The sequence below is a fragment of the Odocoileus virginianus genome, chromosome 11 (genome assembly GCF_023699985.2).
Source record: "Odocoileus virginianus isolate 20LAN1187 ecotype Illinois chromosome 11, Ovbor_1.2, whole genome shotgun sequence".
NCBI lineage: Eukaryota > Metazoa > Chordata > Mammalia > Artiodactyla > Cervidae > Odocoileus > Odocoileus virginianus.
The window spans coordinates 22,545,001-22,559,146 of record NC_069684.1 but is presented as its reverse complement, the minus strand read 5'-3'; the positions used below and the strand labels follow the sequence as shown (position 1 = coordinate 22,559,146).

At 33.7% G+C, this 14,146-nt stretch overlaps 1 protein-coding gene across 6 annotated transcripts in view; it reads right to left on the bottom strand.

The window, feature by feature from the left end:
* COP1 (COP1 E3 ubiquitin ligase) overlaps positions 1-14,146 on the bottom strand; it is a 213,223-nt gene that overhangs the window by 36,382 nt on the left and 162,695 nt on the right. For all 6 annotated transcript variants that reach the window (XM_070474042.1, XM_070474041.1, XM_020882898.2 and 3 more), the window contains 3 exons: positions 10,847-10,964; positions 7,754-7,878; positions 6,567-6,727 (listed from right to left, as the gene is read on the bottom strand). In XM_070474042.1, coding sequence (XP_070330143.1) covers positions 6,567-6,727; positions 7,754-7,878; positions 10,847-10,964 — 404 coding nt within the window. The remainder of the gene's footprint in view (positions 1-6,566; positions 6,728-7,753; positions 7,879-10,846; positions 10,965-14,146) is intronic.

Below are 14,146 nucleotides of genomic sequence, written 5' to 3'. Positions count from 1 at the left end.
ACTGTATAAGCATAAGGGATTTGATTTAGGTCATACCTGAATGGTCTAGTGGTTTTCCCTACTTTCTTCAATTTAAGTCTAAAGGTCAGTCATTATTATCATTAGCACTTTAAAGATGAAGAAATTGAAGCACAGTGACGTTAAGGCACTTAAGCAAGGTCCAAGATCTAGTAAGTGGAAAATCTGATTTGAACCTTAGTGGTCTGAGTCCATAGTCTTTGCCCTTGTTCTATACCCTATGATGTTTGTTTCCAAGGAGGTTACAGACTAGCAGGGGACAGGAGACATGAACACAAATAACAGTACAAAGCAGTGTATTTATTCATTCAGGAAATACTTTTAATGGATAGGAATAAAAAGAGATTTAGGTAAAGAATAGATTTCCATAAGAACACAAAGTTTTAGTTAAAAAAATTTTCTAATAAATGTTTCATTATATAAAGTTTTAAGAAGTAAGAATATATTTTATTATATGACTAAAATAGATGCCCCTGCCTAATATAGTTATAACTTTGCACAGTATGGGTGATTAACACTGTTAACAAATTTCCATGCCAAATCTTGTTGGACTTGGTTTCAGGAAGGGAAATTAGGGATATCATTAGTCTGACATACTTTACTACTGAGTTATAAAAACTTTCAATATGACTCCTGGTGTTTCAAGCCACAAGAGGAAAATCCACCCTTGATAACCCTTAAATAACTAACTAAAGCTTTTTCTGAGGATATAGTATATACATACATTTGTCACTTTTGAACACCTATGAGAGTCTTTAAGTATCCTTTACAAGCTTTGTCTTTCATTAGTAGAGATCTAGTTATAATTGGTGACTCAAGACTAGATAATTATGTACGACATACAGCCTCAGCAGGAGTCACCATGGACCGAGGTCTGCCTTGAGTCAAGGTCTGCCAAGGTCAACAAAAATATAGTGTCCCTCTACATAGATATGGTTATTTAACAGAAAATAATTTGCCTTGTTAAATTATATTCAATATAAATTTGAAACAATTTATATTTCATACCAATAGTTTCAGATAAGAGATATACCACAGAATTGATCCACAGATATAGAACATATCTGGTCTCCTTTACCCAACTTTCAGTGTCTGAATAAAGCAGTGATGATAAAAAAAGATACAACAGAAATAAAGAATATCATTCCAAATTTACTTTTACTCTATAGTATTACTTTTAAGGTAGATGTGGGATGTAGAGGATAATGGAATAGATATAAATTACTAACATCAAATTGCTAAAGGAATATAATTATAAAATATCTCAGCTGCATTGAATTTCCTGTTCAAACAAGAATTTCTTTAAAAAAACAACTTTCAGTACATAAACAAATGATTTGTAAAAAATCAAAAGTTAATGCTTTATAAAACTGTTTATGGAAATAACTAATAAAGATTGTTTTACTAACAAGATTATTTTCTAACTGGCAAAGACTGGCATTATAGTCCATGTTTTATGGATATGGTCAAACAGAAACACTTGGGACTTTCTCTGTGCAAGACCAAATGGAAATAGGTGGTACTATAAGGCAATCTACCAATTTTAATCAAAAGCCTTAAAGCTATTCATTTCCTTCAAATGAATAAATCTTTAAAGTTCTATCCTAAAGAATTAATTAGAAATTTAAAGATTTATTAAAAAATATTCAAGAAGCATTATTCATAGTAGTAAAAAGTAAAGTATCTTTGGCAAAACAACAGTGTATCAGTTATGGTAAATCCTTAACTTACCATTATGGTAAATAAGATGGAACCAGTGAAAACTCTCTTTTCAAAATATATTTAGATCTGGGAAATGTTCATGAAAAGGCAAAAGGTAAAGAATACATGATAATAAACAAAATAGTCACTGCTATTGGGGGAAAAAGTTCCTATGAATGGAAAAAATTACATGTTAATTATATTAAAATGCCCATATTAGTTATTTCTGGGAAAAGTGATAACAGATATTTTCTTTTTTTTGTTGTTGTTGTTATTCTAAATTCTCTAAAATATACATGTATTCATTACTAACAGTTTCTTTCAATAATAAGCTACTATAACTATTTGTGGAAGAAAACGAAAATCAAAACCTACGCAATGTTTCAAGATGATGACAGTATTTTCCACTGATGCGCTTGCCAAGGAAATTCACTCTGACTCCACACTCTAATATACAGCTGCAAAAGAACTTTCTTTGGAATCAACTCTAAATTAGTTTAAGGATAATTACTTAAACTAATCGTATCACTACTGCCTTTCAGGAGGAAGGAAGGGAACAAAGAAATAAATTTTATGTTAGTCCATATGAATACTTACTAGAAATTGTGAGTAAATAGAATATTTTAGAAGAAAAGCTGAAACTAGAACTAACATGAACAGATCCAGGTAATGGCTTGTTCAATAAGTATCAGACAGCAAACATTACTACAACGGGGCACAAGAGGTTAAAATAAATTATGCGGTACTTTTCAAGGAAGAAGAGTCACAAAATGAATTGAAATTACAGTCCACTAACCCACCGTCCTCTATAATCAAAAGTCCATAGCTGACTGCTATATATGGAAATAAAGCAAACCACACTATTTCATAGATTGTGTAATTATTCAAATGTAATGTATCTGATGTTCAATCATATATGGATATACTACATTCAAGTACACAGTTTTAGACTTTACAATTGCTTTTTCAAACAAATGGATAGTAATTTATTTTTTTATTACAGCAAGTTAAACATATGATCAAGCTCACTTCATTTATATTTAAAAACAAACCAATGAGGAAATTAAATTTCAAAGTCTAAATAAAAGTAGGGTGGTTAAGTGGTATTCCAAGCGGTTATTTCATACAAATTCCCCCCTTTAAAAAAAAATCATGACATTAATACCAAAATAGGCAATACAAATAAGACTAACTCTTGGGGGTTAAAATCCTAAGAATCTGGCAATAACAGAATATTCATATGTCAATAATTCTAAATTACTAAAGTTTAATTAAAATATCTTCAAGTGAATTAAAATAGTAAAAGTAAAAACAAAATATAAAATGAAGAATTCTGCATTCTTCATTAGAATATAATAAATATTATCATTTCTAGGTATCCCTAGAGAGGACCTAGAGTGTATAATAAAAAATTCTCCTTCTAAAAAAAAGGAAAATGTATTTTTGATACAGTTCAAACTTATCTTAAAACTCTTTTGAAAATTAAATGTGGTACAAGAGGTTGTGGCACTTTAACAGTAGAAATGCTAAAGCCATTAACAGAAGAACAAAGGACAGAGACTCTGATGCGCTTTTAGACATAGGGAAGGTAGTAGAAAAAAAAAAAAGAGAAAGGACAAAGTACTATCCCTCAGATTAAAACAAACAATTTTAGACATATTCTGACTTTAAATAGAAGGAATTAAAAGCAAATATTATAAGCCTAGAAGAAAAAGTTGACTTTAAGAACTTATTTTGGAGGTTATCCTATGAACTATAATATGTACCCTTTCTGTCTAATATTAATTAGTTCTTTTGCCACCTTCCTTGACAAAGCAAGGGCTTGAGACACTTTGACCACATTCATTCTTCCGACTTATTATTGTCAGGTACTTAATTCTATGTGTGTATTATGTCCAACAGACCTCATTCATTGCTTTATAGTCAACATGCATTTAGATTTACTGCATATTTACCATTTCTATTGCTTTCCATTCCTTTCTGCAACTCGGACTTTCCATCTTCTGCATTTTTTTTTTTCCTTCTGCCTTAAGAATATCCTTTAAGATTTTCTTTAGTGTAGAAAATTTTCTGCTGGTGGCAAATGCTTCATTCTTATTTCTCTAAAAAAGTCTTCACTTACTGGATATGGAATGCTGGATTGGCAGGTATTTTTCCTTCACACACTGAAGATCTGGCTCCACTATCTTTTGATTTCTATTGTTTCATTGAGAAGTTGTCAGTCCAATTATCCATTCTTTGAAGACAGTTTTTCTCTGCTTTCTTTTAAGAATCTCCCATTGTATTTTTTCAGCACTTTTAATAAGATGTGTCCCACCACCAGCAAGGGTCACAGGATCAGACACAATTAGTTTTAAATCTAGCACTTCATTCGCTTTATAGAAGGATATAAGATAGGATAGTCAGCGTGCACAGCATCTTCAAAACCATGCATAGCTTCTTGGATCTCTCCCCAAACCACAGAAAGTGAGCACAGTTGCCAAGGACAGCTGAGATGCAGGTGGTTCACCTCAACACAGAGAAGTACCTTGGTTTCCTGCCAGTCACATTGTTCACACTGCACCGATGTAAGGCCAGTATGTCAACTCACAGTTCTCTCAGTTCAGAAGCAACGTGATAGATGAGGTTTCAGAGTAAAATTAAGAGATAACTAGCTCCTAACATATAACATTCCCTATTTGTCTCAATACAGCTTATTTCCACAGCAAAGTGCTATAAGAAGGTGGACCCAAGGTCAGATTTTCACGCAGGTCTATGTATGTTCAGGGTCCAGATCTGATATTAAATCTCCACTCACAATGTAGGTTTCAAGTCATTTATTCTCTGGGGTATGGAAGCTTACTGAATCTCTGCCTTAATGTCTTTCATCAATGATACAAAGCTTTATCAACAATAATCCTTTCTAATATCTGCTTTGGGGCTTCCCACGTAGCACAGTGGTAAATAATCCACCCGTTCATGTAGGAGGTGCAAGAGATGTGGGTTTGAATCCTGGGTGGGGAAGATCCCCTGGAGGAGGAAATGGCAACCCACTCCAGTATCCTTGTCTGGAAAATTCCAGGGGCAGGAGCCGAGCGGGCTGCAGTCAGTGAGGTCACAAAGTCTGACATGACTGAGCGTCAGCTTTCTTACTTCACCTTCTACCTCTTTTTTCATCAGTTTTTGTCTCTCCATGATTACTTCTGTATATTTTCTTCTATCTAATACTACAAGTTCATTAATTCTCTTTTCAACTGTGTCTCATCTTCCACTCAACCCATCCACTAAGTTCCTAATTTTGGCAATTATGTTTTCTTAGTCCTAGAATTTTCATTTTAAAAGTACTTTTTATTTCCCATTTGAAATTTTCCACCTTGTCTTTCATTTTGTCAGTATGGTTATTTTCAGGCTATGTCTGACAATACCCAGAGTTGTTGTGATTTTGTTTCTATTGTCCAATACTTATGCTAAATTTATTCATGTCATCTTGCCTTTCCTATACCTGTTTACTTTTTATTGTGCCTAGTTACTATATTTGCAATTTTGAAAAAAAATAAAATTCTTCGGTGATCTTCTTTTGAAGGTCTTCTTGCAGAGAGTATTTAATTTTACATCCTGTGAACCCCAGCCATCCATGATAACATAAATTTATTCAGGATTGATGTGACCTGTAATTGAGTTGCAAAATCACTGGGGGCTTATCTGCGACTGGTTTACTCTAGACTAGAGCCCTCTGGGTACTGAGACCAAAGTGCGTTCACCCATATGGTGGTGAGCACCAGAATGCATTCCCTGTGATCCCATGAAGCTACCATAAGCACTCTCAGACATTCCACCAAAACTGGCAAATGTTCCCAGCGGAGAAAGGATGCTCAAAAGCCAGGCTCACATTCCTAGACTGCTAATTCTTTTCTAGCTTGTTTATTTTCCAATGACTTAAAACCAGTTTTGGTTTTAAAATACATATACTTGGTCTAACTTTTCTAGTTCTACTTAGAGGAAGGGTTGGTCCAAATCATCCTGTCTGCCACTACCAAAACTGAAGTTGAGTAACAGAACTTTAAACAAGATAGCTTGAATACACCTATTTAAACTGTACAAGAACTCAGAAGTCTTAAAGTACCAATCAAGTAGAATTTTTTGTGTCAAAAATAAAAATAAGTAAATACCTAAAAAGTTATTTAAAAAAAAGACATTAACAGATGACTAACATTTACAAAATCAAGACAATAAAAACAATTACTTCTTCATATAACTTATGAGAAAACTTGTACTTTAAAATGTATAACTGAATAAGTTTGAAGAAACTTTTTTGGGCAACCTGGAAATTCAACTTTCTTGTTAAGAAATCAAATGTGTTTAAATTTTCTCATATAAATGTATTTTGTAGACAGAAATTCTGCCCTGAAATAGTACTTAACTAGGTATGCATATAGGCCACTCTCCTTTATCTACATCAAACTTTTTCCTCCTAATATACTATCAGGTTCAGCTGAATGTTTATTTAGCCTATACTGCAAGTGATTAAAAAGGGAAATGAGACACAGTATGTTTCCTGGATAAATTTCCAGTCCTGTAGGAGAGATACACAGATAATCTGATAATGATGTAACAGAGGTATGCATACGATGCTATGGGTACACAGGAGAGACATGTCAGCATGATGTAACATTTCAATTACTGTTCCTTTAGTGACAATTCAATTACTACTTTCTAAAATGTCTATTTCCTTTAGTGATGTAATACTAAGCAAAAAAGAAAATATATGCAACAATTTATATTTTAAACTTAAAAGGCTCACCTGTGTATATATAAATGCAATGCATCATATGAGACACCAAGGTGGAAAAACTGATACAAAAACTCACCCCATCTGGAAGTGCCCTCCAGCACACAGCACTAACAAATTCATTTGTGTCATCTTCTTTTCGGTCTTTGTCCAAAACACTTTTGACCGTGTCGAACTTAAAAGTTAGCAAAGTCTTAGAAAGTCCTTTATAGTACAGGTAAAGAGAGTTGTTCTCGCTTCCTAAAAAAATAAATAAATAAATAAATAATTATTTTAAAATATCTTTTTTTGTTTAGAATGGGAGAACTTAGTATAGGACTTCATATTCATAAGTTAACTATTATTCAACATTTAAGTTCAGAGACTAATAATCTTTTATGGTAAAATATGAAAGACCAGAGCATAAGATTTCTTGGGAATCATGTGAGAAAAGGATTCCTAGGAAAAAAATGTATATTTTCCTAACCTAAAGATACTATCATTGTCAAATGATTTAACAATATTGATATAAAAATCATTTTAGCAGAGGTCTAGAGAAGAACCAGAAATTTGTTATTATAGTATAATCTTAAAGTACATTCAAAAAGATTTCTGTCTAGAGTGGAAAAAAAAAGTTGCAGCACTTATAAAGGCAGATTTTAATAATCTACAAAACTTATTTCCCACTTCCTAATAAAAGATGAGTGGTCTACAAACCTATAGTTTGAACAATCTGTCAATGTAAGAGATTTGCTTTGACAAGGTTTACGTTCATATACATGTAGAGATAGTTAATTTTACTGAATAAAGGCCAAGTCATTTAAAAGTACTGATGGAAGTTCATATACTCAGGAATCAAATGTATTAAAGCATTTCAACAGTACCAAATTTGATTTTCATATTTCTAATTTAAATTTGTACAAATTATCAACAAGAGTCCTAGAAAAACAGATCGAGACTATCCAAACAGACTGTTTATTGAAGGGAACATTATATAGGGGGAAATGAACATCAGACTTAAGGATACAACTGTCCCCAAAATTAAGATATCAGCAGAAATGTCTTCTCGTAAGACAGTTAACAATCTTATGCTGTTTCACATGGTTGGGGCTTGTGCTCAGTGAAGGAGAGAAGGACTAATGCTTTTTCTAATCCAAAGAAAATTCAGCATGCTACCTTCTGAATGTACAGTTCATTTCCTGAGTTGGTATGTCATCTATTCCACTGAATGCAATTTTGGTGACAGATACCTATTTAAAAGTTCCAGGAGAAAGTAGTTTCACTTACCACAAGCTATATAATCTCCATTGGAAGCAAGGCCTACGAAGTTTTTTTCATTGATATGACCCTTGAAGGAGCGCAGGCAGTATGGCTTCCCTACATTCCACAGCTTTAGCTGGCTGTCTGTTGAACTGAGAGAAACACAAAAAGTTAGAACACCTGTAAGATTTCATGACATGGAACTCATCACTACTACTAATCAGAGGCAATCCAGTTTGGTGGTAGGGAATGCAGACTCTGGAGCCAGACTGTCTGAGTCAGAATGTTCAGTATGCTATTACTTGCTTTTGACCTTAGGAAAGTTAATACAAACTCTTTGGCCTCAATTTTTTAATCAATTAAATATGAAATATAATGATCCCTACTTTATGTGATTAGATGAATCCTAGAAGAGACTGAAAAAAATTAAATTTATTTAAATGCTTTCAACAGTCCCTGGGCACATAAGAAGTATAACCATTATTCATCAATACCACCACACGACCACCATCAAACAATAAGAAAGCTCCACTGGGAGTTGTGTTCCCAATTTCAGTCGATTTGTTTATTTTTTCAACTGTTCAATTTTAACAGTATATTAAATATAAACTATTTTCACAGCTGAGTTGTACCTACAGGCAAGGAATACTATGAATGTTTGGTCTATACAGTTTACCTTACTAATATGCAAATGCAGTTGTTAATCAAAAAATAATTGAATATAAAAATCAATGCCAACCCTATCATGCAAAGACAGTCTGAGGATTTGAATAAAATACTCAATACTTCTGACTTTTTATTATAAAAATTGAGTCATAGAGCACATTATTTTGCAAAGTGCTTCTTCCTCATCCAACAATTCGTTTTATATTTTATGTGAAATAAACACATTTCTCTATTAATGACTATACAATAAATCATCTTTTCTCTAACAGTCACAGAATAGGTCACCATGCTAAATGTTTGACGTACAGTATTTTATTCAAAGATTCACAATGTCTAAGTAGTATTCTCAGTCCCATTTCAGAGGTGAGGAGACAGATACAGAAGGTTAAGAATATTTTTAAGGTACCACTGCTAGTAAATAGTAGAGCCAAGATCGAAACTCTTATTTCACAGGCCACATTCCAACTTCCAAAACTCTATTGCTTCTCATTATTTTTCAGCATAGCATTTGTTCTCAGACATTTATGCTGTTTTTTTGGTTTGGGGGTTTTTTTGGCCATGCCACGTGGCTTGCAATAATCTTAGTTCTCCGACCAGTGATCGAACCTGGGCCCTGGCAGTGGAAGCACAGAGCTATAACCACTGGACCGCCAGGGAATTTCTGACATTTATGTTGTTTTAAATTTTTTTTTTCTGCTCAACAATATTACATTGATAATTCCTTTATGTGTGTGTGTGTGTGTGTGTGTGTGTGTGTGTGTGTGCATACAGTCAAAGAATTCAGAGGTTGCAGCAACATGTATGTGTAGGATTGTTTTAATATCACTTTTTTCATATTTCCAAATGTACTTGTGGGTAAACTCGTCTCACATACTTCTAAACACCAAATATGTTCAAGAGGAAAATCATCATGATTTATAAACACCAAAAAGGACAAAAGACTGGTGAATATATAAACCACAAACCTACATTAAAAAAGGTCGACTAAGATTTCAAATTTATACAGTTAAGCAAACATATACTTCAGCTTCCTGGCTTCCCTGGTGGCTCAGGCAGTAAAGAATCTGCCAATCTGCCTGCAATGCAGAGACCTGGGTTCAATCCCCGGGTAGGGAAGATCCCCTGGAGAAGGAAATGGCTACCCACTCCAGTATTCTCTCTTGCCTGGAAATTCCGATGGACAGAGGAGCCTGGTGGGCTGCAGACCATCGGGGCGCAGAGTTGCACATGACTGAGCAGCTAACACTTCACTTCTTACTTCAACTAGCTGAAATCAAACTAACTGATTCAACACTTATAAGTCTGAAATTTAAGAAAAAATATTTTTGCCATATAATATATCATTCATAATTGAATCTGAATAAAGTTTTCATTATTTGCTGCCCATTATTACTCTTAAAGAAGGGAGACTTTTTGACTGGTCATCACTTTTAATATACATTTGTGAACTAATTTTCTATGTTGACTCCCCTTAGAAATTCAGCTCTCATTTTCTTTTTTCCTTTTTTTCTTTTTTTTAAATAACAATCAAATTACCTTGTTAAATCAACTCAAATTATCAAGTTCTTATCTAGAGCCACCAGAATGGAGACAGATGTGGTGGGAGATCCCAAGTATAAGGCCCTGGTGTTAATAATCGCCTAGGATATGTTAGAAACTATGTGAAAGAAAGAAAACAATGTATGATTAAGCTTGAGAAGAAATAATATATATGAAAAAAGGAGACTGAGAATGGGCTTTTACTAGGGTAATATAAAATAAAGAGAACAATAAAATGGATAACAGCAAGAAGAGACTGTCCCTGTTAGCAGAAAAGCTTAATCAACAGTATTTTAGCAACTGAGATATATTTTTCTGGTTGACACCTTTTTTACCTTCAACAATATAAAAGATAACTAAAAGCTTATTTATGGCTCTCTAGTTCAGAAGGCGTCTTAAAGAATATTTGTCAGGTATAAGCAGTCATATTTAGAAAGTTCTCTTCAAAATATATTTAAAACTCACCATGAAATCATAGGGAGATCAAGTAACATAGAATCATAAAAGTCAATCAAATATTGCTTTAAATTATACTACTGTACCACAATACAAATAATATATAAAAACATATAAGTGCTCGTTAGTAAATGAAATACTTCTCATTATTATACTGTATCAACTGTTGTTTCTCTGTTTTTAAGGAGCAGGGGCTGAAATACAATCTGAAGTTCAAATGTTTAAGGGGGCAACTTTAACAAATATAGCATCATCTGGATTTTCTTCACAAATAACATATAAAAGAGAGCAATACAGACTAAAATACACATGTATTTTAATTAAACAAGTTATAAAATTCTACTATTTTAAGAAAAACTACATATACCACAGTGTTACTCTTCACAAAACCCATGGTGACATTACAAACCAGTAAATGATGACATGTTAAACTCAATTTCTGAAAAGAGTAATACTCACGCAGAGACAATTTCCTCACCACTCACAAACTTTGCATAAGAAACGGCTTTTCGGTGTCCTTTGAATACCATGATTGGCTGTTTAGTGTTACGAAGATCATAGTAGTGAACACAGTGATCTAAAAGAAAAACAAACAGAAAAGAAAAAGAAAAAAATGCAGTAAATGAAGAAATGGAAAGCAAAGCTAATTTTAACTGGTTTGAGGGTTTTTCATCAAATGTTTCAGAAACAATATCCAACCTATAATACTAAAAAAACTAAGGGTAACGACTCATTTTCAAAGATAAGCAAATACAGTAAGTTTTGTTTTGCAGCTAGGAGAATATGGTTAGTACAAAACAGTGTAGACACATATGCCAATGTGAGTCTGAAAGGGAGTTCCACTGATATTTCTTGAGATCCTGGCCCCAGAAATAGTATTAAGAGTCCCAAAACACTGGAAAATTTTTAATGTATCCTTACATTCTGATGGCTTTAGAAAAGTAATGTAACCATTTTGGGCTTCAAGTTAAACAAAATGCAATACAATTTTGCTTCCCACATTTGCTTTTTAAAATAAACTTTCTTGAGACACATTTTCCATATGGTAAAAATCTACTCACTGCAAGTATATGATTCAATGATTTTTACCAACTTTACCCAGTGGTGCAAGCATCATCATAAATCAGTTTTAGAATATTTTCTTCATTCCAATAAGACCCCTCATGCATATTTACCACCCACTACCCTAGGCAACTGCTGTATTTTACCTCTATAAATTTGCCTTTTCTGAAAACTTACACAAATGGAATCATACTATATGTAACTTTTATGTATGGATGGCTTCTTTATCTAATGTTTCTACAGTCCATCCACATGTTTAAATATGTTAGCAGTTCATTCTTTTCTGTTGCTAAATAGTATCCACTGTGTAGACATACCACATCTTGTCCACCCACTCACTGGTTTATGGATATTTGTTTTAGTTTTTTTGTTATTGTGAATAATGTTGCTATTAAACACTCACATTCAAATCTTTGTATGGACATTTATTTAGGTCTTAGGCAAATACCTGAAAAGTGCAAATACTGTATCATGTTACAATCTTGTGTTTGACTCTGTGAAACTGAAAGACAGTGCAGGGTATCACTTCCAATACATGATGATCACTTCCCATACACCACCAATACATGATGGTTCCAATCCCATTACTGAGTTCTTTGAAACTTTTGGGTACACATCCGAAATGTGTTTTGCAAATATTTTCAACCATTCTGTTGCTTATCTTTTTAGATAAGTACAGGAGTTTTTGTACTTTGGTAAGTTTTTAACTTTATAAGGTCCAATTTATCTTTTTTTATAGAACACATGGTATTGTAAATATAAAAACTGACTAATCCAAGTTCTTAAAGATTTTTCTATTGTTTTTCTAACATTAGTTCTTACATTTAAGTCTGTGATCAGTTTTAAGTTAATTTCTGTGTATGGTGTGAAGTAAAAGCCTTAGTAAATCTTTTTGCATGTGGATGGATATGAATCCAGTTGTCTCAGTATCATTTGAGACAGACTACTTTTTCCCCAATGAATTGCTTGGCACCTTTACTGAAAATGAATGCACTATAAATAAGGATTTATTTCTGGATTCTTAATCAATTGATCCATACATATCTACTCTTCTGCTAGTACAACAATGTCTTAATAACTAGAGCTTTATAAATCTGAAATAGGGAAGAAAAAGTCCTCAAACTTTATTCCTTCTCAAAATTGTTTTGGTAGTTCCTGATCTTTTCCATTTTGAGTTTATGTTACTTTGAGTTCACTGAGCTCCCTGGATGTATAAAGTGATGTTTATTAAGCAATTGGGAAAGATCTAGGCTAGTCCTTCCTCAACTTTTTCCTGGCTCTTTCTCTCTCATCTTATCTTCTGTGAGTCTGCACTGTATGTATTGATATGCTTGATAGTGTCTCACAGGTTTCTGAAGTTTCATTCATTTTTTTCTTCATTCTTTCTTCTCCCTATTACTTAGACTGAATAATCACTATTGATCGGCCTCTTGAGTTCACTGATTGTTTTTCCAGCTCAAATTTGCTCATGAGTCCCTCCAGTTTTTTCTTTTCAGTTATTACACTTTTCAACTACAGAGTTCTGATTTGTTTTTTCTTATTTCTATTTTTAATACTATTTGAAAAGATGTATTTGTCATATTTCTCCTTCACTCCTTAATTATGGTTTAATTCATTGAATATTATCTATAAAAGCTGACTAGTCTCTATCTAGTAAGCCCAACATATGGGATAGTTTTTATGGACTGAATTTTCCCTGCTTCTTGGTGTATATCATAAACTTTTTTGTAAGAAACTAGACATTTCAGAGAAATGGATAAAGAGGATGTAGTACAAATATGCAAATATACAAGCCATTAAAAAGAATGAAATAATGGCAGGTGCAGCAACATGGATGGACCTAGAGACTGTCACACTGAGTGGAGTGAATCAGAGAAGGAGAAAAACCATATGACATCCTTCATATGTGGAATCTAAAAAGAAATAATACAAATGAACTTACAGAACAGACTCACACACTTAGAGACTTATGATTGCTGGGAGGAATAACGGGGAGACGGGATAGTTAGGGAGTTTGGGATAGACATGGATACACTGCTATATTTAAAATGGGTAACAAGGACCACTGATTAGCACAGGGAACTCCGCTCAATGTTATGTGGCAGCCTGGATGGGAGGGGACCTGGGGGGACTATGGTTTCACTATGAATGATGACTGCAGCCAAGAAATTAAAAGGCACTTGCTCATTGGAAGGAAAGCTATGACAAAACTAGACAGTATATTAAAAAGTAGAGACATCACTGCCCACAGACGTCCGCATAGTCAAAGCTATGGTTTTTCCAGTAGTCAGATATGGATGTGAGAGTTAGACCATAAAGAAGGCTGAGCACCAAAGAACTGATGTTTTCTAACTGTGGTGCTGGAGAAGACTCTTGAGAGACCCTTAGATTGCAAGGAGATCAAATCAATCAATCCTAATGGAAAACAAACCCAGAATATTCATTGGAAGGACTGATGCTGAAGCTCCAATACTTTGGCCACCTGATGTGAAGAGTCGACTCACTGGAAAAGAATCTGAAGCTGGGAAAGATTGAAGGCAAAAGGAGAAGGGTGCGGCAGAGGATGAGATGGTTAGATAGCATCACTGACGCAATGGATATGAATTTGAGTAAATTCCAGGAGATAGTGAAGGACAGGGAAGCCTGACGTGCTGCAGTCCATGGGGTCACAAAGAGTTGGACATGACTTAGCAACTG